At 42.7% G+C, this 25,963-nt stretch overlaps 2 protein-coding genes across 11 annotated transcripts in view; both read left to right on the top strand.

The window, feature by feature from the left end:
* lrba (LPS responsive beige-like anchor protein) overlaps positions 1-2,726 on the top strand; it is a 140,701-nt gene extending 137,975 nt beyond the window's left edge. For 7 of the 9 annotated variants that reach the window (XM_058091551.1, XM_058091550.1, XM_058091547.1 and 4 more), the window contains 2 exons: positions 1,431-1,582; positions 2,004-2,725. In XM_058091551.1, coding sequence (XP_057947534.1) covers positions 1,431-1,582; positions 2,004-2,094 — 243 coding nt within the window. In that variant the 3' untranslated portion in view covers positions 2,095-2,725. Of the gene's footprint in view, positions 1-1,430; positions 1,583-2,003 lie in introns of all 9 variants that reach the window. The other 2 variants (XM_058091546.1, XM_058091554.1) reach the window with 2 other exon arrangements.
* Positions 2,727-9,458: 6,732 nt separating this feature from the next.
* On the top strand, positions 9,459-25,451 carry tmc6b (transmembrane channel-like 6b). Of its 2 annotated transcripts, none has more exons than XM_058091105.1 (21): positions 9,459-9,602; positions 14,260-14,402; positions 16,063-16,193; positions 16,278-16,445; positions 16,593-16,748; positions 18,599-18,707; positions 18,788-18,872; positions 19,164-19,421; positions 20,840-21,060; positions 21,195-21,339; positions 21,411-21,566; positions 22,291-22,469; positions 22,548-22,638; positions 22,720-22,817; positions 22,937-23,032; positions 23,116-23,191; positions 23,265-23,398; positions 23,489-23,665; positions 24,731-24,809; positions 24,888-24,974; positions 25,054-25,451. In XM_058091105.1, the coding sequence occupies exons 1-21, from the start codon at positions 9,474-9,476 to the stop codon at positions 25,066-25,068; spliced, it is 2,733 nt and encodes a 910-aa protein (XP_057947088.1). In that variant the 5' UTR covers positions 9,459-9,473; the 3' UTR covers positions 25,069-25,451. The 2 variants fall into 2 exon arrangements, with proteins under 2 accessions (XP_057947088.1, XP_057947096.1); XM_058091113.1 differs by lacking the exon at positions 9,459-9,602 and adding an exon at positions 9,616-9,818.
* Positions 25,452-25,963: the final 512 nt, after the last annotated feature.

Below are 25,963 nucleotides of genomic sequence, written 5' to 3'. Positions count from 1 at the left end.
CCTTCCTTACCTAGCCCCGTGGCTCCACCTCTTTGTTTTTTTACTGCACGGGTGAACATTCCAGAATCAATCTTGTGGGGGGCCCCTCCCCTAGTGGGGGTTCAGGAGAGAGTGAGTTTGTCCGGTCCTTGCCGCGAGCGCATGGAAGATGATTTGGGGACGAGCAGATGGAAAGATGGACTGAATGCCCAGCAGAGACCAGGTCTTAGGTCGCCATTGTGATGGGACAGCAGAGTCATGTGACTGATGGAAGGAAGCACTGCTAAGCTTCCACGTAAGGGAGGGAGGGGCGTTAACAGCACCATAAATCCAACTTTTTCAACCTGGAATTCAACTGAAACGTGGGCGTTTCATGTAAGGGAAAATACGTTTCCTCTGGAGTCATTTTGAAGTCATAAGAGCCCACAAGGCCATCTTGGCTTCCTGCCAAGCAACCGAGACGTCCGCCATCCAAGGACAGATTTATAGTCGCGCCCCTGCGGCCTCCTACCTGGGCCAGTCATGGACTCCATTGCTTCATTGGTAAATCCATTCCAAATAATAAGTGGGGGGATGAAGCAACATCCACTCCAGTGACCTCAGTAAGCCAAAATGGAGCCAAAGAAAGCTGAAGTTTCATGAAGTTCAGAAACCCTCTTGAATTCAACAAAGAAGTCATGGCATAACAGGAAGAGGACATACTGTATTGTGTCTTTGCCAACAATCTAAGATATGTTCATTCATCATTGATTTGCATTTATAGAGAAACCTGTTGTTTTTCGGGGCGTGGGGGGGGTCATGTGCTGGATTGATTTATGTTTACAGCCGTGTGGGAGGTAATCGAGCTAGCTTTTTTCATTGTATTTTTTCTTCCATCTGATATCTGATCCACCCTGACCTCTTTAATTTGTGTTGTAGCTTGGAGACTAGTAAAAGTGGGATTTTTGCAAACTATAAAAACATGTTTTGTGTTAACATTTTTGAGAGTCACTCGCTGTTGACAAGATAGATGGGCGACAGAACTGACTGCTTCCACAGAGACGCATCATCATTGCACGACGACGATGCCCACACATGACGTCCACATACAAACAGAGCGAGTGGACATTCTAACACTCAGTCATGACCGGGTGGCGGCAGAACTCTTCGTTTCAGAAATTCGGCACAAAAAGAAGCCTGTGCTGATTAAAGGATAGTTCAGGTTTCATTTCTCGTCATTGAATGGTGTTTTGATTCGACACACATGTTGGCTTTTTTTTCTGCCGAGTCTTGTCGAGGCCACCTGCAAGACATAAAAGCGTCTCGTCATGCGGCTGAGTGATTTGTGATCCACAGACGAGTAAAATGTCAGCCTCGCAGCAGGAAGACATGTTTGTAGCAAGCGGGGAAGACTGACAAGACAGCCAGCTGTATATGATCGTGTTTTTTAGCAACATGCTTGTCCCTTGCAGGCGATGCTGCTGAGCCGTGATGGCCAGTATCTGTTGACGGGCGGCGACGGAGGTGTCATCTCGGTGCTGCAGGTGCACGACCTCCGGCGGATGTTCACATATCCTGGCTGCGATGCCGGTATACGCTCCATGGCCATGTCACATGACCAAAGGTAAGCACATGATAGCTAGGTTTAAGGTTTTAGAAAAAAAAATAGCGGCTTATACACCGGAAATTACGGCAACTTATGTTTTATTTTTTTTATTACTACTTTTCGCTGTGGGCCAATAAAAGACAGCTCTGGGCAGCACTTTTGACACCCCTGAGCGAGAAGGAACGCTGGCAACCTATGAGATGCATACCTCTTTAAAATCAATCATGTTCATGTTCTTGCTGTGACATATGACAAGAACAGTGAGGCTGAAACACATTATGGACAAGTGTTGACCTGTGATGTTTGTGCCTTTTTGGGTCATATATCCCTTCATATCCATATGTTCTTGTTGTGTTTTAGAACAGTGTGTGTGTGTGTGTGTGTGTGTGTGTGACATTGGGATGAAAAATTAATTGTGTACCTGTGTGGCTGGACACAGGTGCATCATCACAGGCATGGCGTCGGGCAGCATTGTGCTCTTCTACAACGACTTCAACAGGTGGCACCACGAGTACCAGACCAGGTACTGAGCCAGGAACAGGGACAGGTTCTGATGGTCGACGGGGCAAACTGTGGCTCAGCAATGTTGAACTTCCTCCTGGCACCGCTTTGGAATCCACACCGACCAACGTACACACAGAAGAAGTTATTTTTTGAAGGGCAGAAGAAAAGCCACAGATCTTTTCTATAAGACCATGAAGAAAGCTTTCTATCTTTTGGGGCTATTTGTGCTTTAAAATTCTATTTTTAGCTGTAAGAGTCTATTTTCTTCTCCACTTGATGATCCAAATGTTTGTCTAGAAGGCTGAATGTTTGATCGGCGTTTCATAATATAGTCATGTGGCTAGAAAGGCTTAATATGTTTTCAAAAAAAAAATTTAAAAACTTTGTTCCTTATCTTCTTCTAAGTTCCTGCACCACCTACACTTAGCTTTCTTTTTTTTCTTTTGTTGGGAACAGTCTAAAATGCGTCCTCTCCTTCAGCAGCTGCTGACAACCGAGATCAGGAAGGACTTCCGGAAGTTGTATGTCACATGATCACACTTTCTTCTCTAATTGGGGAAAAAGTTCCTTTGACCTTTTATGAAGTTAGCGTCTGCAGCCAACAGATAAATGGACAATGTTTGCTTTTTTCCAGATTAAATGGAATTTTCTAATGTGATGTGACTGTTGACTTGCTATTTCACAAGTATGAAACTCATAATACATAGGCACATTTATGATACACATGACAATTGTCAGTAAAAATGAAATCATGAATTATTGCAATCACTGTAATTAAAACAGTACCATGTACAGGTATCGCTGTGGGGAGATCCAGAGTTAGAGGGTAGGTATCTCAAGAACGGTAAGTCCTATCAATATGAAACCAAGCTCTACCCCGGAGAAGGGTTAGGGTTAGGGCAGGGGTCGGCAACTCGGTCTACTCTCAGCAGTCTCCAGCAGAGTAAGACAAAGTACCTATTAGCCATGATTTCACCGTTAAGAAAACACAGTATATGATTGCTCAGCACAATGGTCTCAGTCACGGTGTCATGAAAAAAACCCATCAAATATCAACACAATAGATAGATTTAAAACGGACTAGGCTAGTTGTGTGGAAGAATAACTAACTTAAAACAAGCAATTTAACAGCTACTTATTTAATAGACAATACCCCAAAGCACGCTGGGCTTCTGACAAAGTGTGTCCGACAATGAGTGCTCCTCCTCAGGCAGGGGAGGTGGACGCAGTGGCCTCGCGTTCCGGTACTCCTGATCTTCTTGGCACCGGCAGTGCTTCTGACAAAGTGGGTCTAACAATGAGTGCTCCTCCGTCCTCGGGCAGGCGAGGTTGGAGGAGCACCAGTGGTGCCTACTCTTTAAGTCTCCAGCCAGAAGTTCAGTATCTCCTAAACACGTTTCAATTAGCTCTCCAAAGACTTAATTAATTATTAATTTATAATCAACTCCTATACCCACTGTATTAGAAAGTGTTGTTTGTGGTAGTCAGTCAGTAGTTTGGGAGTGTGACCAATCACAGTTGAGTGGGTGTGCCTGGAGGCGAGCCGTGGCAGGAATAAATTAAAACAGACCGTTTTGGCAGGAAACACAAATTCAAGGAAATACAGCTGGAATAGGTGCAGATTCTGGAAGATCTAGAAAGTGTTCTGTACTGGTTATAGGAGTCCACAACTCAATACAAAGGGTCAAAAAATGAGCCGAATAGGTCCCCTTTAACACACACACACACCTTGTCTGTGGTCAGTCATCATGTACACACTGCCAACTGTCAAAGAAAGCGGCAGAATGCAATGGCGATCATCTCTGTGCTCACATCTGGAGATGACAGGAAGGGTTAGTGTGTCTTTTATGCTCTGTAAAGCTGTTTTGTAGTCGTGGAAATATATAGATGAGCTTTTTACTTGCTGATGTTTGTGTTGTCAGGTGTCACGTCTAAACGGGAAGACAAATGCACAAAACTTTTGCAGCTCAATTTACAGTACAAGGCAATCAGACTTGTTAGTCAGGTGTAATATCATACAAAAACCAAGAATAAAAATCCATCCATCTTATCTTCACTAGGGTTGTATGCTGGAGCTTTTCCCAGCTGATTTCAAGAGAGAGGCGAGCAGTGTTGGGCACGTTACTTTTAAAAAGTAATTAGTTATAGTTACTTCTCAAAAAAAGAAGAAAAAAAGAAAAAAAAAGTTACTGACTTACTCTGCTATACAAAAGTAACTACAGTGGTATGAAAAAGTATCTGATCCTTTTGGATGGTTCAGATAAAAAAGCAACCTTTTAAAATCACCATCAAATGTGATCTGATTTTTGTCAAAATCACACAGATGAAAAAACAGGGTCGAGTAACGGGGTTATGCTGACAGTAAAAGTAATTAGTTTGATTACCCGCTACTGAAGTAATGCCGTTATTCCCATCACTGGAGGCAAAGTATAACCTCTCTGTGTTTATGTGGGTTTACTGTGGGTAAACAGTTAACAGACTATGATCAAGATCAGTGGTAAGCAAATGAGAGAGCTGCTCAAACACTGTCATGACTTCACAAACGGTACGAATGAAACCATAGATTGTAGTATATTTGTATTTCCACCTTTCACTTGGATTAGGACAGCTCCACTCTCCAGCCAGGCACTGCATCGGTAATACCCTAACTGTTGGAGGTGGAGCTTGGCCAGGATAAGAGTACGTCTGCAGTCCGTCAAGGCATAATGATGGGAATCAGTTCGCATCTCAGAGGGAAGAGGAGAGTCGTTCAAAAGCCAAGAGACTAAAGGAAAAGACCCTTGACTGACATGACACGTCAGTCTGGCTGCAGCGAGTAAGGAACCAGCTGTGTAGAAATATTCAAATTCCACGTGAATATCGCCTCCGACTGGCACTGGACATGATATGGAGGACACAAGTCAGTAAGACAATGTCAGGACATTTCCCTCACGTGAGTGCCTCGTACCTACTTCCAGTGTCAAAGGCTCACTCTTCAACTCCTGCACCTCATTTTTCACCCAGCATAGAGTATCGCCCACATCCAGCCGAGGCACCACTGCCACACTGAACCAGGCACTGAGAGACTCGCGTACTAGTAGAGAAGCCACAACCTTATCGTCCACCGTGAGGGACAAGTTGATCGGAGGGGTTCCTCTTGACGACCAGCAGGTCACGTTACCACGGTAACTCCCTCCATCTTTGAATACGGAGAGAGAGATCTTTGGTTTTGAAAGATAGACTAAAGCAGTGTGTTTCAACCTTTTTTGAGCCACGGCACGTTTTTTACATTGGAAAAATCTTGTGGCACACCACTAACCAAAAATGTTACAAAATGTCACCATGACCTCACACATGCATCAATAAGTCTATCAGAGGAACAAGGTAGGTGTTGCCACACGGACCAATATTACATTGCTCTGCCAGTTTTTACACCACAGACACTCGACAGTAGCCATGTTTTTACATGACGAGTTTTTCTCTTTCCGAATGACCTTTCGGGAAACAATGGTATCCATAGAAAGGAATATTCCAATCTCTTGTCTACATGCGCTGTGAAAATCAACCAGAATCAATAGGTATCAATAGGAGTCAATAGGGCATGCGCAGTAAAACGTAAACATCAACATCACGTGATACCGTCTTCCCCAAGTTTTTCTTTCACTTGTTGGAATAACTCTGTATTTACAGTTTTTCGACTGTCCAGTCTTGAAATTTAGTTTGAATCAAAAACAAACTTTGCTTAGTCCAGTGCCGATTGCTCGCCTCCATTTTTAAAACTGAAGAAGGTCTGGATCTGCGTGTTACGTCATATCTGAGCATTCGCTGAAAGAACGCACCCGGGATGAATTTAAACAGTAAAAGAACAAATTCAATCTTGCTAATATTTTATAATTAAACTCAGGACATGTTTTATATAGATATATATTTTCTTTTTTAATAAAACTGGACTTGTGAATAAAGTATAGAAGGGTTTAGATTCTGTTTCACAGATGGCGCTAATGCACACGAAAGCTGCTTGCCAACCACCAATAAACAACAGAAGAAGAAAAACACCATGAAGAAGAACGCACCCTGACAACTTTCCGTTTGAGCGGGTACAAGATACCTCAATCGGATTGGGGAAAGGAATATTCCATCCCTGTTCAATTCTTTCCGTTTGAGCAAATAAACCAAATGCAATTGGAATATTTGGGTCCATGTATACTATTGACATAATGGCTATTGACATAATATTTGCAAATGATGATTAATAAATGTTAATTATAAAAAGTGATATTGGATAATTCCTCACGGCACACCTGGCGGTTTCTCAAGGTACACTAGTGTGCCGCGGCACAGTGGTTGAAAATCACTGGACTAAAGTGTAAAGTAAGAGAGGAGAACCTTGATGACCTTCTTTTAGGTTGCAACTCACTAACTACACTTAGTCTGATGTCGTTGCTCACTCCTGTGCTCCCTTCAGTGTCGGCCTCACAGTAGTACATCCCCTCTGATGTCACGGTAACCTGCAGGGAGAACGATGCTGGCTTGCCCCTTAGAGATGTGTGGAAGTGTCAATCAGGAGACCATCCCTCATCAGCTTGTATGTGACAGGTTGAAGGGAATCAGGCGCCGCAAACTGAAGCACCTCTTGGCAGCCAAGAGGTCTCTAACCCTAACCCTAACCCTATAACCAGCATCTCCTTCAATTTGACACGTAGGACGTTAAGATGACACTGAAGAAGCACAAACTCTAACAGAGCCCATAAAACCAGTGGATATTATCTCCTGACATCTCTAGACATGCAAACTGCTACCCTACATTTTCAGTCTGTTACCTCAACGACTAATCTGCCACTTCAATAAATCATGCTGTTCAGTAGTGTCCAAAAGTAGTCCAAAATCCACAAGCAAATTAATTAATTTATTTATTTTTTTGCCTAAATGAAACATTTCCAAACATAAACATGATACTCGGAAGACAACAGATGTTGTGATCATATGTAGTATTCTACACTCGTCACTAAGTGTCAGTAATGTTACACTGATGAGACAATAGCGACCGCAGGAAGTAGTGGTCAGAACAGGAAGTTGAAAAAAAAAGAACAGCAACCAGGAAGTCTCCCAACGTTAACATACAGGTCTATGGCTTATATGGGCTATTTTCTCTTATGCTTACTGTATTGAGTAATACCAGTGTAAAGGTGTTAAAAATAACCACGTTATTACATGTCTAGAGGGCTCTAATCATGTTAGTGTATTTAGAAGGTTGTAAACATTTTTTTACATATTTTATCTACTCCGGGGGTTCCCAAACTTTACCAACTCAGGGCCCACTTGAAAATCTAATAAATGTCTGCGGCCCACCTTTGTCCTATAAACAGTACATAGGAGAAATGTGTGTTCTGAGGACTTAATAATAATAATAATCATGTATAATATTATATTATAGTTATATACTAATATATTATTATTACTATTATTATTATCATTTATTATTATTAATATTATAAGGATTCAGGAGGAATCAAGAGGGAGCAGGGGGCTAAATGAAGCCCAAACTTTTAATCTGTGGTGTACACACAAGACGGAATTAATTCTCATACTTTTCAAACTGCATTCAGGACTGGCATGATGACCAGAGAGCTACGTTCCAACTGTATAAGGTTCCTAAAATATTGTGACAGGTCAACAACACTCAATAGGTTATTACTTAGGCCTATAAATATATTATTTAAGTGGTGCAATAAATATTTTACAATAAAAATAATACAAAAATAATATTAACAGCATTAATATAATGCAAAAATGAATCATATTTTAATGACCTCTCATGGCCCACCTGCAGTACCACCACGGCCCACCAGAGGACCGCGGCCCACACTTTAGGACTCACTGATCTACTATATTGGGTAAAATGAGTGTAAAGGTGACTATGAGCGTTATTACATGTCTAGAGGGCTCTAATCATATTTGTGTCTTATTTTCTCATATGTCTACTAAATTAGGTATGTCTAGAGGGCTCTAATCATGTTAACAAAAACATATTTAGAAGGTGGTGAACAGGTTTTTTTAATGACGTTTCTCTTATGTCTACTATATTGGGTAAATGAGTGTAAAGGGGACTATAGGGTTGTTATTACATGTCTAGAGTTCTCTAGTCATGCTAAAAAGTGTATTTAGAAAATGGTGAAAAACAGGGCTTTGCTATTTTCTTTTATATACGCTAGTTATGAAACTATCTCAAATATAAATAAAGAATTGTAATTTTTCAAAAATGTCCAGGTCTGGAGCCAATTAATGTTATGGTAAATTTACAACTCTATTCTTATAACATTATGACTTCATTCTTGTAAATTTATGATTTATGAAATGTACTACTTTTTTGTCTCGTAAGTTTAGGACCTTATTCTCATGAATTTATATATGATTCTTGATGCAAAACAAACAATGATTTGTGATACATTGTTATAGTACCATCCTCCTGCCCTTTTCCGCTGCATGCTTGTTTCCACCTTCTCGCTGGCTGCACATTCTAACATTCAAATTTAAAAGGAAAAAAATTGAAACAGCAAAAACTGAAAAATCAGCAGTCATTTTCCAAGGCTATCGTCAAAAGGTTGGGAACGGATCAGAATAATGTTACTATAATAATGGTAATGTTGCAAGAATAACTATTGTTATCTAAATAATTGTGATACTGCAAGGAAAAATTACATTGTGATCATACAAGTTAGCCTTTAGCATTGCTTGTATTGCACAACACAAGAAACGCTTTGGGTGTAACCACTCTGAGTGTGGTGTAAATCCATAGGTAACTTTTGGCAGTCATGTGTCATGCTGAAAAATATTCGTCATCAGTATGGACTGGAGTGAATATTATCTTTAAACGGCTAAGTCTTTTTTAAATGAATGAAAAATTGTTCGCTGTTTGTTGCAATTTGAAGAGGTTTTGAAACGGGAGAAACTTTATACCCCTTCAACGACAATGGTTCCACCCATGCTGTGTAATGGCGTGTGATCACTGTTTTGATTGACAGATTTAGCAGAGACCAAAGACATAGGATTACCGAGACTGTTTTACCGGTAAGAGAGTGTCGTACGCCATGGAGCACAAAGTCCGCCACGTTGGTAAGCCCAAGAGCTGGGCGGGGCCAGTCGCACAACACTGTGCAATGTATTCACTCGCGCTGAGTGTAAAATAAAGTGTTTACACTTTAATGAAATTAATGATTGTTATGTACTAAGCAGAGTCCATATATGTACGTACAGTATATAAATGTGTAAATATCCATTATACTGCATAAATATTACATACTTGTAGATGTCAATTTAAAAAAATGACACAGCTGGTCTTTTGGACCGTCTATTAGCGCAATTAATGACTGAACAGTGTGCCAAGGGCATGTTCACGATGCAATGTTTCTGGCTTTTGCTTCCTATAATGGCGGCCAAGCCCGCGCATGGTGTGCTACGGAAGTGGCTACTGAGTCTCCAATCTCATCTCTCAAGAGTCAAGCGAGCCTGTGATTGTGGAGCGTCTTTGCTGTCGAGGCGTTTTGGAAGCCGACTGGTGAGTGAATCATTTGGAATCCCTTTAACTAGATGCTCCGCATTATTCTTCCATTATCCGTCATTCATGCTACCACACTTAACATCCGTCATCACACCGAACGTTCCAAACTTTTGCTCACCTCATTCAAGCCCCACTGCATATAACAAATACGGTAACTAACGAAGCTCACGACAGCTGACAGCAACAACAAAGCTGCAAGTGAAGCCAACATGGGTGCGTGTTTGTTTTTCTTCTGTTGTTTGTTTTTCGTCACTCGTTCAGAACTTTGAACGGTGAAGAATCTTTTGCGAGATGCAGAAAGTTAGGGCTGCATATGTTCTTCCCCCAAAAGTTGTGGGAAGGCTGAATAGGCAGTGTGACAATGCCTTGTGGGTGCTGACCCAGCAGTGAAGATTATTTTCATGATTGTGTTGTCTTATTGCTTGCTTGGAAACTCTTTTCTTGATTCCCCTCGTTTTATGTTATGCTTTCATCATCATTTCGACTGTAAGTCACTATCAGAAGCACTGACATACATTTACAACTTAAATTTTAGCATTTGTTCCATTAAACTGTATACAGCAGTCAGTTATTTTCCTAGCGTCATGTGGCTGCACTGCTTCCAGTAGTGTTTGTGTATGTTGGATTAATTTGTCCAATAAGATTTCATTTTATATGGCAACACATATAAAATGAAATCCACGTGTTGGCTGAAATGAGTTTCCTCCGTAGGGTAGCTGGACTCACCCTTAGAGATAGGGTGAGGAGCTCAGTCATCCGGGAGGGTCTAAGAGTAGAGCCGCTTCTCCTTCACATCGAGAGGAGTCGGTTGAGATGGCTCGGGCATCTTGTCTGGATGCCTCCCGAGTGAGGTGTTCTGGGCATGCCCAGCCGGGAAAAGGTCCCGGGGCAGACCTATAGGACACGCTGGAGGGATTATGTCTCACAGCTGGTCTGGGAACGGTTTGGTGTCCTCCCGGTGGAGCTGGAGGAGGTGGCCGGGGACCAGGAAGTCTGGGCTTCCCTACTGAGACTGCTGCCCCCGCGACCAGGACACGGATAAGCGGAGGAAAATGGATGGATAGATGGATGTGTTGCCATATCAATGTAATATGCCCAGGGCAGATGTCACGAAACGGAGTGGAACACAAGCCAACATTGTTCAATAGCTGGGTGGTTATTATATGCACAAGTTGCGGTTATTGGTTGGTTATTATATGCGCCAAAATAAACTGTCAAACAATGACAGCCACCACTGTTTGTGATGCATTACACTTCCAACGTAATCGGTTGCATGATATTTGCAGAACAATACAAGTTCTGAAGCACTGTTTTGAAGCAGTGTGATTCAGGACGTCTGACACAGAACTCAAGGCTTTGAGGTCATTTTACCATCTCTAGAAGTTATGCTCACTTTATGCAAAGAAGGACAGACAGTACAATACAGTGCCATAAAGTGCCATTATGAGTGATCTTTTACAGACGGATTGATGGATAGATTGAATGTGTCCTGTCCTGTATGTCTTATAGTGTTCACTGTGGGAACGGAACTGGAGGAGTCTGTTAGAGAATGAGCTCCGCTGCCCCTCTATTGTCCGATGGAGTGGGTGGGTGGGGTTTTTTGCAGTTTGTTCCGTGTCCTCCTGTCTCTCACTGTAAGAAACACCTGCGACTGAGCGTTGATACCTTGTTTGGTTTTCCAGATCACTTTGTCCCTCTGGTTTATGTAACAATAAACCACAGCATGTTCGTTCACAGACTGGAAGATCTTCAGCAGGACCTAAGCTTAGTGTAGTTGTCTGAAAATTTAATCACAGAGCATTTCTAGTTACGCTCCTCACATTTGGCTGAGCGATAATTTTACAAGCATTGAAGCTACTAGCAGCAAGCCAGCCATATTGGTGACGGTGTATTTCAATTTAAGGGGACTTGTATTGATCAAATATTGTTGCGATCGTACTTAATGTGCTGGAGTCCCCCTCTCTCTAAACGCCAGTATGGCGCATCGCTCGCGAGGCTATTGCTCTACATGGGCGGCCGTGTTTGGAAACCCTGCAACAGCACATTTATTATCAGTATTGTAGTGTTTTTTCTGGCTGTCAAAAACTGAAGGCCCAGGTAGCAAATGTACCAAAAACACGGCACACTCACTCACTCCAAACTAACAATTATTTGCTTTAGTGGATTAATCTGAAGCTTCGTGTTTGATCGAGTACTCTGTTCGGCCCTAGAACAGTGTTGTCCAAACTTTTTCCAGTGTGCGCCACATACTGAACAATAAAGGGATGCAAGGACTGCTTTGTAGTTTTGTAATATAAGATGTGCTAAGAAGTTGGGAAAAAAAGTCTATTATTAATATGAACATCCGTTTTTGCTCTTTGTTCCCTCAATTTTGTGGTTGTTTTATTTAAATAAAAAAAATACATATATATATATTATTATATATATTAATTATAATCTTTGTGCTGTAATAATCTTTGTCAATTTTATTTAGAAATATTATGACTTTTATATGTATTCCCATAATATCATACCTTTTCTCCCAGCCCAATTTTTCCAAAATTACAACTTTTTGTTTGTTTCTATTGACTTTTAATGCTACTAAAATGACATCAATTTTCTTCATAATATTACAAGTTTATTCTGCAAAAAATTCCCTTTTCTTTTAGACTTTTCTCTCTTATTTTTTCTGGCTTTTTCCTGATTACGGAGTCGCCACAGCAGATTTTTTTTTTATCTGCATACTGATTTTGATTTGAGCCCTTTATATTCTGGATGCCCTTCCTGACGAATACTGATGATGCTTACTAGTGGAGATTTGAACCATAAAATGACATTTTTGCATTTTTTTTGTATTGGATTATACTGTGTGAGTGTGCCGCTGGCCTATTAAAAAACAGCCGAGGGCAGTAAATGATGAGCCCTGCCCTAGACGGACGAAATCAGCATGAACCAAACAGTGGTTTTGTCTGCAACTTATCAAGAAAAAGCCCAAAATGCCCATCACCCTTTTCCACCGTCAAAGCTGATGTGTGTGTGTGAAAAACTGTATGTTTTAGCCTAAAACACAAAAATAACAGCTCTGTTTTCATGAAGGAAATTTTAAAAAGCCACATTTGAGAGGCTGAAATCAGAGGATTTTTAGATTTACATTTACAGTAAAGAGAGACACAGACGAACTACGTCTACGCATAGGTATGTTTTTGTGCAGCCTCGTCGTGTTTTAAATTGTATTTGTCCAGACTCTTAGTTTTGGCAGTCCAGCCCTCACTCCCTAAAGGTTTTATTTAGCGGCTATGTCAACCCCATAGTATTCTCGCCCAGCTGCTCCCAACCAAAGCACCACAAGGCGCCGAGCACACTTTCATAGCTCCGTCACGTGGCGTCAAGTTTAGTTTGGCATAATTGACACCACCCCGGTCTGCAAATTCAAAGGTACTGTTCCTGACTTCCACGCAATGTTGAAGAGACGTACCCTTTTCCGACTGAGAACCATGGCCTCTGATTTGGAGGTACTGAGTCTCATCCCAGACGCTTCAGATGCAAACCGTCCCAGTAAACGCTGAAGGTCACAGCCCGAAGAGGCCATAAAAACCACATCATCTGCAAATAGCAGAGATGAGATTCTAAGGCCCCCGAATCGGACTCCCTCAACACCTTGGCTGCGCCTAGAAATTCTGTCCATGAAAATTGTGAACAGAATCGGTGACAAAGGGCAGCCTTGGCGGAGGTCAACGTTTACCGGAAACAGGCTCGACTTACTACTGGCGATGCGAACCAGACTCCTGCCCCGTTTGTACAAGGACCGGATAGCACATAGTAGCGCGCCACCAATCCCGTACTCCCGGAGCACCCCCCAAAGGACACCACAAGGGACACGGTCGAATGCCTTTTCCAGATCCACAAAGCACATGTAGACTGGTTGGGCAAACTCCCATGCACCCTCAAGCACCCTCGTGAGGGTGTAGAGCTGGTCCAGTGTTCCACAACCAGGACGAAAACCGCATTGGACCTCTTGTAACAGAGGTTCGACCAACGGTTGTACCTTTCTCTCCAGCACCCTGGAATAGACTTTCCCAGGGAGGCTGAGGGGCCCCACGGGGGAAGGCCCGACCACCAGGCGCTCGCCTGCGAGCCCCTCCCCGGGGCCTGGCTCCAGGGTGAGGCCCCGGTATCCCACATCCGGGCGAGGTATGGTTCCTCCTCTTATTTTTATTCTATGGGTCTTCTGAATCACTCTTGGTCTGTCTCGTCACCTCGGACCTGTTTGCCTTGGGAGACCCTACCAGGGGCAAATAGCCCCAGACAACATAGCTCCTCGGATCACTCGGGCACTCAAACCCCTCCACCATGATAAGGTGGTGATTCACGGAGGGGGGTCTACAACTAGGCAAACACAAAACAGGCCTCGAGTTTGACCCCTGAACTATAAACTATTCTTGGTAACTCATGCTAGCCTTATTATATTATTATATATCTTCTTTCTTCTCTTTCGGCTTTTCCCTTCAAATATAGTAAATATATACCGGTATATTCTCTGACATGGTCACATTAAAAGTCACCCACAGGTTGAAATAGACCTCCCACTGCAAGTCACGACCTGTGCTTCCAGATTCCAAAGTAGTATGCTGTAGCCTGCTCATGGCCTCTCCTCTTTTGTGTCTCCTCCTCTCAGGTAGAGCAGTCTGTGTCATGGTGGGAGTGGAGTCTATTTCTACGAGCTGGTGAGGGTGTCAACAACCCGCAGATGCACAGGAAAAGAATGGCTCGGAATGTTAACTTTGACCTGGGCCACCCGCTCATGGAGGCTGGACTGGAGTGAGTGTGGGACTTCTTCTTTTCATGTTCTCAGTGTAGTCTTGGGTGTAATCTGAAGCTCACCTGTCATTGCCCAACAGTGGGCGGAGACTTGGGAACAAAAGATGATTGGACCGTGTTGCTCTTTGACATTGTCTTTGTCGTCATGCTAAGGCTTTGTTTGCTTGTTTCAAACTGGCCTATAGTTGCGCACAGAGCCTCACGTTTGGCCATTTTCACCAATCAGGGAGTTGCCTTGTTTCATTAGCGCCACTAATCATATTATTACCTATTTATTGGTGACTTTGTTGCCATATGCATGCAAAGCATCTTCATGGCTGAATCACAGCACTTGCATTGTACCTTTATGTCCACAAATACAATTCGATAACTGCTCTTTTCAATGTCTCTTGCATGCCTCCTTGCAATGCCTCTGAACAAGGCTGTAGGTTGGAGTTACAGGTATTGTCCTTTTCAATTGCAGTGCAGTAAGAATAGAATGTTCTAATACACAGTTGAATTGGACCATCTAGTCATCCCTGTGTTTGTGTGGAAAATAGATGCTTGCTTGGATGAACTTTAGTAGTTGTTGTTACTCATTTGACATCCAATGGTCATCTACAACAGTGGTGTTCAACTGGTGTGGCTGCGGGACCCCCCAGCATCGCCCCTCAGTAACAAGTGGCGACCCAAACGGAGTGAATTTTTCAAGTTAAAATTTAAGAGAATATTTTCAACACAGCGAGATGCTCTCTTTATGGCATGCTCTTCTCCAGCAGATATCTGCAGCCGTGTGTCAGACAGATGACACATACTTCCTCTCGCACTCAGTCACCCAGAAACATGCACGCACCTCACAGCTGCATAGGGTAGCAAGTAAATAGCGCAGACAAGGACATGAGGTGCATTCACAGGCATTGGTTGCGACCCATCAGTTGAAAACCATTGATCTACAACATGCTTCTTGTTGTGTTGATGTGAAGAGTTTGTGAATGAATATCACTGTAGCATGGTGGAGACGGACAGAGAGATGTGTTTCTGAGTACATGTATGGTGTTGGAACTGAGTACTGCTGTTCTCCATGGTTCTCCTGACCTCCAGTGCAGCACCCCGGTGAGGTGTTGCAGCTGGAAGCATGCCTAGTGATGCTCCACAGGGGTGAAACCTAGCCCAAACAGCGACTGGACACCATCACCCTGGAAGCCGGAGACTTGGCCCTGTAGCTCACACTACCAAAAAGCATAGTGAAAGAATGAAGGACACACAATATATTAGCTTTCAATGCTATTTCATGTCTTTATGCAACATAGCATGCACACTCACACTATTGGTGCAAGTCATGACAATGGCATGCACTGTTATTCACACGGATCAGACAACCATTGTACTAAGATACTGAGTGTCTATGTCGCCGTATTGAATTGTTTGCTCCCATCCAATCATCGAAAGTGACCGAAACTGTCAGCAATTGGCCCCAGCTTCCCCTGCAAAGCTGACCAGGAAAAGTGATAGACGGTTACGGTCTCATTCATATTCCTACATGTGTAGTGTTATCTAAGGTCTGAACTTGTGTGTCTGTCTTTCTATTGGGTATATTGAGTTTTGCAGCCTCTATCCCACAACCTATAGCTCTGTTTCCTGCAGTTATGTACACACTCACATCTGTGTATCCTGCTGTCAGGAGCCTGGCTGATGAGGAAGGCGTTCATGACTCATTCAACCAGCTGATCGCAGAGCAGACTTACAACGGAGGCCTGGGAGATGCCTTTGAGCTGCAGCAGCTACAGAAAGAACTAGATGAGGAAAGTCAAGGTCAGACAAAGACTACCACTTACCACCTTAGTACCTGTACTACACCTTCCTCATACTGTGGGTTGTTTTATTTTGATTCCTCAGATAATGTGGCCCACCTGTCTAGCCCTGGACCTGAGTTCAGGGAGAGGAGGAAGCAGAGACGGGCACTTGGATGGGAGGATGATGAAAGAGTGGTTGACCCCTCCACTGGCGAACGATGGTCTTCAGCCACCTTGAAGATCCTGTCTTCTATGCCCAGTCGTACCATTGGTTAGCCCCACAAAAACAAGACATGTTATGTATGCATAAAAAATACAGAGCTAATCTGTGGCGTTTATGTAAGCCATTTAATGTTGACCTCCACTCAGAAACCTGTGGAGGAACATAGCATTAGCATGTTTACTGGTGCTCTTTTAGGCCGCAGCAGGGGAGCCATCATCTCGCAGTACTACAACAGGACCATGCAACTTCGGAGGCACAGGCAGAGCAGACCCTCCATCCAAGACTTCTCACGCTCGGCCAGACCCAGCATACGAGGTTATGGCTTGGAGACGGACAATACAGACGTAGAGGGTGAGAAGGAATGTTTCGAATTTTTGGACTATTTACTGTCGCTCCAGAGTCACATCAGTCAAAAAATGCATCATGCAAGACCACGAGCAGACATTCATAATCCGGAAAGGCAAGTTATTCAACTACACAATAGCATACACACAGGCTGAATAGGTATCCTGTATGTTGAAATAACACCTTGTTACTTAACACAGTTACACAATAGCATATACGTACCTGGGAAGCTGAAAAGGCTAAATTAACATAGCCAACAAGTCCAATGAACAAATTACCCGTAAGCAAGTTCACCGAGCTCCCAATCTCATTCCACATCACAGGGCTACAGGAGCTGCATAGTTGTCACAAGTTCAAGTTGGTTCATGTTCGTCAGTCTGAATTAACATCTGACAACTTGTTAAATGGTATTTACATTATGATTAGGGCTGTCAAAAATAGCACGTCAGCAGCATTAATTGTGTTAAAAATCTTTCAAAATCTTTAAAAATGATTAACGCATGAGCATCATGTCAAGCCACATCTCTCTGTTCTGACAGCAGAAGGCCCTGCAGGGTCTGCCACTGTAATAACTTCACTCTGACCTTAACACATCAACAGCAGTGCAATTCCGACCCATATATTGGATGTATCTTCAACTCACTAACACGTCTCTAGTCTGCTCGTCCTGGGAACAAGACTTCCTAATTTTCTCTAGACGACAGCGAGGTGCATTCACTGACATGAAAAAGTGAAATCACAACATGTTTATTATGCATATATGGTGTGGTCTAAATAGATTTAAAAAGAAAGACAAAGAAAAACAGTAATTTGTCTCTCACTAACATAACTCTACTGCGCGAGTTCAGTTTGCTGCATTTCAGCATGCTTGGAAATCTCCGAAAATACATTTACACTCAAAAACAGTGATTTCAACTAAAAAAAAAAACAATATGTGCCTTTGAACACAACCCTCATGGCTTCTGACAACATGGCTCAAGTATGATTTCAAATGTGCTAGTATTAGGCAAATCCATTTTCACGTGTACTATCTTTGAGGTTGATTTCAATGGAATACATTTTATATCGTTTAATAAAATGAATATATACATATTTATTATTTTTTATATTTATTCTTATATATTATAATATATAAGATAATAAACTATAATATAATAACGTCTATTTATTTATTATATTTATTTTTTATATTTATATATTTATATTATTTCATATTTATTTATTATTTTTTATATTTATTATTATACATTGTGTCCTGTCCATCTTTCTTTTCATAAAATACAGCAAAAATTGACATATTTCACACATTGTGGCAAATGATTAATCATGATTAATTCATTTTAAAAAGTGTGATTAATTTGATTAAAAGTTGTAATCATTTGGCAGTCTTACTTTTATATTTTCTATATCTAATATATTTTGATACGGGCCGCACGGTGAGCGAGTGGTTTGCATGTTGGCCACACAGTCAGGAGATCCATTGCCTTTATTCGTCCCTCAGTGGGGAAATTTGCAACATGCATGTTAGGTTAAATGGCAACTCTAACTTGTCCCTAGGTATGAATGTGAGTGTGAACGGATGTTTGTCTATATGGCCACCAGTCCATACCCCACCTCTCGCCCAAAGCCAGCTGGGATAGGCTCCAGCATACCCGTGACAGTAATGAGGATAAGCGCCATAGAAAATGGATGTTTTGATATACAAGTCGTCACTATAAGTCGCGGGACCAACCAAACCATTGAATGTGTGACTTCTAGTCCAGAAAACACGTAATATTTGCATGGTGTGCGCTCCTGCTATTCTGGCTGTTAGGCACGTGTAATACAAACCAATTCTCCCTGTGTGTGTGTCTTAGCAAATAAACGGGAACGTCTGGTGAATAATTTGCAAAACCTGTCGGTCAGCGACAGAGTCAGGATGCTCCAAGCGATGCCGCTCAGCGTGGCAGAAAAGAGTGAACTCCGGTAAGTGCAGCGTTTGATCAGGTTATATGACTATCCTTTCTTTTTCAATGGCTTATACGAGGTACGGTGCTTGTGTGCAGGAGGTTAGCTTTGCAGAAGGAGAGACGGACACTGTCTGGAAGTCAGATCCCCTGCTGCAGTCGACTCAAATATTACATCATCATCGTGAGTTATTTCCTTCTCTAGTATCTCTCGTCTATTTCTTCTCTTCATTTACAAATTTGTATGCTTAAATATGCATATTTTCTCATGAATAATAGGCCATAGACAACCATGAAAAAGCAAAGTGGCATTTATTCAGCACCTCCTTGTAGTTAATGTAGGCGTAACAAGGACTCTCACAGTTGTCATGGTCACTGACCAGGTGGAAAAAAATTGTGTTTAGCAAAAAAAAAATCAACATTTTGTGTCTTTACAGTACTTGAATCTTGGTAAACCTTTGCCTCCTCTTCTCAGGCGGTGAGACAGAGTTGGTACAGCTCGCTGTCCTTCCTGCACTCCCTCCAGCTGTGGCAAGAGGCACTCAAGCGGGTCAGTGGCCGCTTCGGCAGCGGAGTCCTCTCATACTTCCTGTTCCTCAAGACCCTGCTCTTCTTCAACCTCTTCCTCTTTGTGGTGACCTGTGCGCTCTTGGTGCTGCCTCAAGCGGTGTACCCCCCGCCGCAGTCTGGTGGCGGACGCAACTTCACTGGACTGGAGATCCTCACTGGAGCCGTAAGCTGTTTTTATGAACTATTTTGAGTACATCGCCAATTTTCGCCAGTTTTCATACTTGTGATTCATAGCGTAACCTACCTACCGCACCATGTGTGCATACGATTACATATCTATGCAAAATACCCATGCCAAAATTACCACACAGCCAATTGCCACAAGGCATGCTGGGTAGGTTGTGGTACTCTCTCCTCCAACATTTTGCCATGTGTGTCGCATTTTTGCATGCTTGCAAAATAGGTGACTATATGGGGTGTTATTTCATGTCCAAAGTGTTCTTCTTAATTTTCTTTCGTCTTTTTCCTGATTATGGAGTCGCCACAGTGGAGCTTTATTTTGATCCGCATACTGATTTTGGCTTGAGCACTTTATATTCCGGATGCTCTTCCTTCCTGTTTAGCGTCCAGAACGCTAACCACTACACCACGCCAGCTCTCATGTCTAAAGCGTTCTAATAATATTTTAAAAGGGTATTTAGAAAGTCAGCTTTTTGTGTCATACACGTCCAATTTTCTGTTATGAGGTTGACCATATTGGGCAATACATGTGTCGAGGTGACTATAGGGGTGTTATTTCATGCCTATAGGGCTCTAATAATGTAAAAAGCTATTTAGAAGGTTGCAAAAAAAGTTTTCTATGTCCTTTGTCTTATTTTATGTTACTGTATGAACCAGTCATGACTTGAACCAGTCATGATGTGCTATATATATCACTATATTGACATTTACTATGGTACCCATTATGTCATTGTATGGTCATATCACCTTGTACTTCGGTACGAGGTGCATTATTTAAAAAAAACAAACCCTAAACTGTATTATGGAGAGCAGGAAGTGAACAAATGTAACAGTTACTGATTGTAAAAGTACCAGATGGAGGGGTAGGATTTAATAAGCTTTGCTTCTTCCTACTCCTTTTGGACATGTGGAACTGTGAACTGATTATGTGATGCAATCAATTGTAATCTGATGCATGTTCAAATGAAATAAAATCATAACCATAACAATATATTGGGCCATACATGTGTAGAGGTGACTATAGGGGTGTTATTTGATGTATTTATTTCGGGCTCTAATACTGTGAAAAGCTATTTTAAAAGGTTGTGAAAAAAGTTTTCTATGTCCTTTATGTCTTATTTTAGGTTACTATATTGGGCAAGCAAGACAAGTGTAAAGTTTACTATAGGGGTGTTATTTCATGTCTAGTGGGCTCTAATGTAAAGAAGGTATTTAGAAAGTGGTAAACAGGTTTTCTATGGTCTAACTACAAAAAATTCCTTTTTATAAATAAGGAATCCTACTTTGCGTGAACTTGCTTATTGACAAACGAGAGAGTTATGTAGTAAAGACATTTAACCTTGCCAGTGTTAGCTGTTGGTAATGAATATTTACACTGCTGTGCATGTCATGATGTTTCAGGGCTATTTCTCAGACACAGTGATGTACTATGGATACTACTGTAACTACACGCTGCAGATGAGCTGCAGGAGTGAAAGTGAGAGCGGGGGGGAGCATATGTCTGCATCCAACACAACCAGCCTGGACTGCACGTTGAAACATCTGCCTTACAAGATGCCGCTTGCCTATTTCTTCACTATCTGCGCCGCCTTCTTTATCACTTGCATCATCCTTGTGTACAGGTACACTGTCTTGAGAGGGAAATGTAATTCTGAACATAGACTGTAACAATATAGCACTCTTTAGAGGGAATAGTGAAGACTGCATGCAATATAGTACATGCTTATAATATAGTATGCTTATTATGTCCCACCAGCATGTCAAAGTCATTTGGTCGCAGCTTCCGAATTGACAAATCTCACAACAACCTGGCCTTGAAAGCCTTCTGCTGCTGGGACTTCAATGTTATCAAGAAAACTTCAGTCAAACTCATGTCTGAGAATATCTGCACCCAGCTCAAGGTACAAGAAACAAACCCCCCCACCCACACCATTTCCAACAGTTTCTCATGTCTCTCTCTCTGTCCTCACAGGAGCTGATAGCAGAGGTCAATCATAAGCATTCCAAAAACACCGTGTGGCAGAAGCTGTGGAGACTGGCGGTCCACAGTCTGGCCTGGGCCATCTGCATAGCAAGCACCACCGCCTGTGTGCTGAGCATTTACTACTTCTCTGACTACATGCACCAGGTGAGGTGGCAACGGTTCTTTGGGTCCATCATTAACACATTCGCTTTTCAACCCGACCGCTTGCTCCCTACGTTTATTTGCGAGAGAGGCCCAAAGAGGTGATGATGCAACACCACAATAGCAGAGAGCACGTATGGGCAGTTTTAAGTGCATTTTGGCCTGCATCTTTGCCCTGTAAAAGAGCTCTGTGCAGCAACCAGGAAGTGAAAAGCTTGTTGCGTGAAGGTTACACATTGAATATAGGCCAAGAGCATAATTTTCTGTGTGCCTTGAAAAATCAGTCAAAAGCATCACAAATGGCCAGTACCGAGAGGGACGGCTCGGATTGCGTGAGTTAAATATTACATTGTGGTTGAAGTTTCATCACATGTCGATAAGCAGCCATGTACTGCTACATACTAAATGGTAGCACAGAGTGACAATGATAATACAGTGTAAGCCTAGAATAAACTGCACAATATAGATATAAATACTAAGTACTTTCAGTGCAGTGGAAACTCAGTTTTCATCATTAATTGGTTCCATAAGGTCAGACAAAAACCCAATCAATTTTTCCCATAAGAAATCATATACAGTTGTGCCTCGCCGCTTGCGTGGATGCTCTTTTTGGGCACTATTTTTTACATACGGTAACCGAGACAGTGCTTCAACTAGCTTGTACATTAAACTCTTGCTTATATCCCAAGTAAAGGAGCCCTGTCCAGATAAACTTGTCACTCGACAGAACCTCCAGCAAAGTTCTCGCAGTGTGAGCACGAACCCGTTGTTGAGCGAGGCGAGCCTGCTGGCGCTCCCAGTGCTTGTGTCCCTCATCAACTTGCTGCTGCCTGCCATGTTCAACCTGGCCGCCTGGATGGAAGACTACCAGTCACCCTCTGTGCGCACATATGTTGCCATCAACAGGTACAAGCAGGGCACGCATGGACTGTTAAAAGGAAGAGAGCCATCCATGAGTGACGAATGTGTTTTTCTTCTTCCTAGAAACTTGATGTTGAAAGTGAGCGTGCTGGGAGTGCTCTGCTACCACTGGCTCGGTCGGGTGGCTGCTGATCCAAACAGTATTGGCCTCCAGGTAACGCAAATGATCACAACGGTAAGAAATTAGCTTGGCTTTCTTTGGCATATGATCTCCTTTTGAAAATATCGTCCTCAGTGCTGGGAGAGTTTTGTTGGCCAGGAACTGTATCGCTTCCTGTTAATGGATTTCATCTTTACACTACTAGACACCTTGTTTGGAGAGTTTCTTTGGAGGTGGGTCATTCTTAACATGAGCTTTTAGTGCCAATATGCAAGAAGTGTGAAGCAACCTATGGACAAAGTGTATGTGTACACACACAGTGTTTGGATTGTATCCCCCTGCTTGTCCGCAGGTTGTTTTCTGAGAAGGTGCTGAAGAGGAGGAGGAAACCAGTGTTTGATATTGCTCGGAATGTGCTCGATCTCATCTACGGGCAAACCCTGGCCTGGTACCACTCTTGTCTCTGAACTCACCCGCACCATGGACTTGAATTCACGCTTTGTGTTTAACATTCGGTGTTGTCTTCTTCAGGCTGGGCCTTCTCTTTACTCCTCTGCTGCCTGCAGTGCAGCTCCTCAAACTCCTGCTGCTGTTTTACATCAAGAAGGTACACTCTCTTTCATCAACAATTGGGAAATGTGAGATGTTGTGAGCCACACCTGTGCATCTTCTCACCACAGAAGAGTGTCATGATGAATTGTCAGGCCCCCAGGCGGCCGTACAGAGTCAGCCAGATGACCACCACCTTCATCACGCTCCTCTGCTTCCCCTCCTTCCTTGGGGCCTCAGTGTGTGTCACATACACCATGTGGAGGTAAACTCATGTTCCATTCCAACCCGGGATGAGGGCGTCATGATGATGCAGAAGACTGAAGCACTCCTCACTTCATGCTCTTCTCTCCAGTATCACGCCCTCCTCGTCATGCGGCCCCTTTCGGACACTCAAAACAATGTTTCAGGCGGGGAAACGCTGGGTGGAGGATCTGGAACATCACAATCCCAATTTATCTCTGCTGGCCAAGGCCCACTCCTACCTGGTGGAGCACCCGGTGTTCCTGTTTGTGGGAGCAGGCATCTTCTTGTTAGTACAAACGCACGGAATGTTTATATATTATAAAGATTAAGGATCGACCGATACATCGGCTGGCCGATATTTGCGTTTTTTTCCTTATACCGGTATGGGCCGATACGCACGTGGGTTCGCCAATGTATTTTTCCACTGCAGTCTGGCATCCGCCGGGGCAGCTTTGTGTTGCCCCGGTGGCAGAGGACCCCGCAACGCACGTAGTCGCGGTACCCGGCCCCCACTGTTGAATCACATCAAGGGCACGTTTTCACAAGTAATAGAGTTAGCTTGCTTTTAACACTTTACTAAGCCCATCACATTTCACTGGGTGATCGCTAGGCCTAACAGTTTAAGTCATGGTGTGACAACAAAAATGCCCAAAAACATCACATACCAACGCAACAGACGAATAAAAGCACTCTCACTAGTTGAGCAGAACAACTATGCAACTTTAAATGCGTGTCGTGTTATGTGTGTGCGCTCTCTCCGAGCATGCACACACACACAGAAGAAATTGGAGCAGCCGTGTCTGCTTAAGAGGGGTCTTTCTTTCGTGCACAACACAAACTTCAATGATGAGAGAAATGTTTTATATATCGTACTAAATTGTGTCAGTGTGATGTGTTTATGTGTGTGGAGGCGGGGGGGGGGGGGGGGGTACGCTTCATGCTGCGGAGGACATTGATGCTAGATAAATTTAAACGACAGAAATGTTTTGCACATGGTTGAATATTTATTCCTTAAGTTGATAATGCCGTTTAAATGTGTGTTTTAGAAAGCTGAATCCTACTGTGTTCAGTGTTTACATTTCAATAAATATTTGTTTAAACATGAGACCTGTAATATTTGTTATCACGGTCATTTTTTCATGTAAATTGAGGGATCAAAAGCAGTATCGGCCACAAATATTGGCCCAAGCTAAATCGACCATCGGCTAAGGGTGATGGAAATAAATCGGTATCGGCATCGGCTCCCAAAAAACCATATCGATCGATCCCTAATAAACATGTGTTTCATCATGTGACTTTGTCAGGCTAGTGAGGCCAAGCATATTTGACACAGGATATCTTATCCCACCAGGATCGTCATCTATTTCCACAGCCAGGTGGTGGATGGGCAGAGGAAGATCATCAGCTTACTGCAAGAGCAAATAGAAAATGTATGTCGGACTATGTTATATTGTATGTCACCATCAGAATGTCATTTCATAAGGTTTGTGTATGTCCTCCCTGACCAGGAGGGAGAAGACAAGAAGTTCATCATCACCCGTCTGCAGTGCATCCACGAGCAGAGACGAACCCCCTCCAGAAGACTTGCAAGCCAGGTGAGTGTGAGACTGGCTGAGCCTCTCGTCTTCCAAGAGGTTACATCTTCACGCGTCTTCCTCTTGTGTTCCTTTGCAGGACTCCACCCGCTGAGACTCTTCGGCATGCAAACATGGAGGGCATTTAACTGGAAACGTGGCCTGACAAGATGAGCTGATATGTCATACTTGTATTGAATTCAACTGTGTTATACTAAGGAAAGGCGGGTGATTCCATCACTCCACCTGGCAGGTTAGGATGAGATACCCGAGGACATCTTTCAACTGATTGAATCAGTTAGAGAAATAGATATGTAGATGCACTTTTCCACTAACTGTGAACTTTCAAAAAATCTAAGCTCTGCCTATATTGTGTATGGTGTTTTTTTTAATTTTTTCATGTTTAGAAATACTGTTTTACGTGTGTATGCAGGTAACAGGATGCTGGAAATTGTCTTGCTATTGTGTGTTTTTAGCATTGTAACTGTTTTTTCATTAAATTATCTTTTATTAACATTGTTGTATTTATTCATGATGCATGCTAATAAGTGACATTTTACAAACATTATATGACCATTTTTAAAAAATGTAATTATATTGTTCAACGTTAGAAACTGCCCTGTGATTGGCTGGCCACCAGTCCAGGGTGCACCCGGCCTCTTGCCTGAAGACAGCTGGGATAGGCTCCAGCAGCCCCTGTGACCCTCGTGAGGATAAGCGGTAGAAAATGAATGAATGAATGAACGTTAGAAACTCATCGAAATTGCTAATGATATTAATGGTTTGAAAAACAAGACCTATCCAACCTATTTGGTTTAACTTTTTGAATGATCGAATTTTCTGCGGGTGCTCCTCCCACATTCTAAAAACATGTGTGGTAGGTTAATTGGCGACTCCAAATTGTCCATTTCCCGCTCTGTTTCAAACACTTTCTTAAGTTTACAACAAACACAGTAAATGGGAGGCTAACAGCAGGAAGCCAGAAGGTCTCGAACTAGCATGTGCCTTCC

The sequence above is a fragment of the Doryrhamphus excisus genome, chromosome 1 (genome assembly GCF_030265055.1).
Source record: "Doryrhamphus excisus isolate RoL2022-K1 chromosome 1, RoL_Dexc_1.0, whole genome shotgun sequence".
In the NCBI taxonomy this organism is placed as follows: domain Eukaryota; kingdom Metazoa; phylum Chordata; class Actinopteri; order Syngnathiformes; family Syngnathidae; genus Doryrhamphus; species Doryrhamphus excisus.
This window is presented reverse-complemented; position numbering and strand designations above follow the sequence as displayed.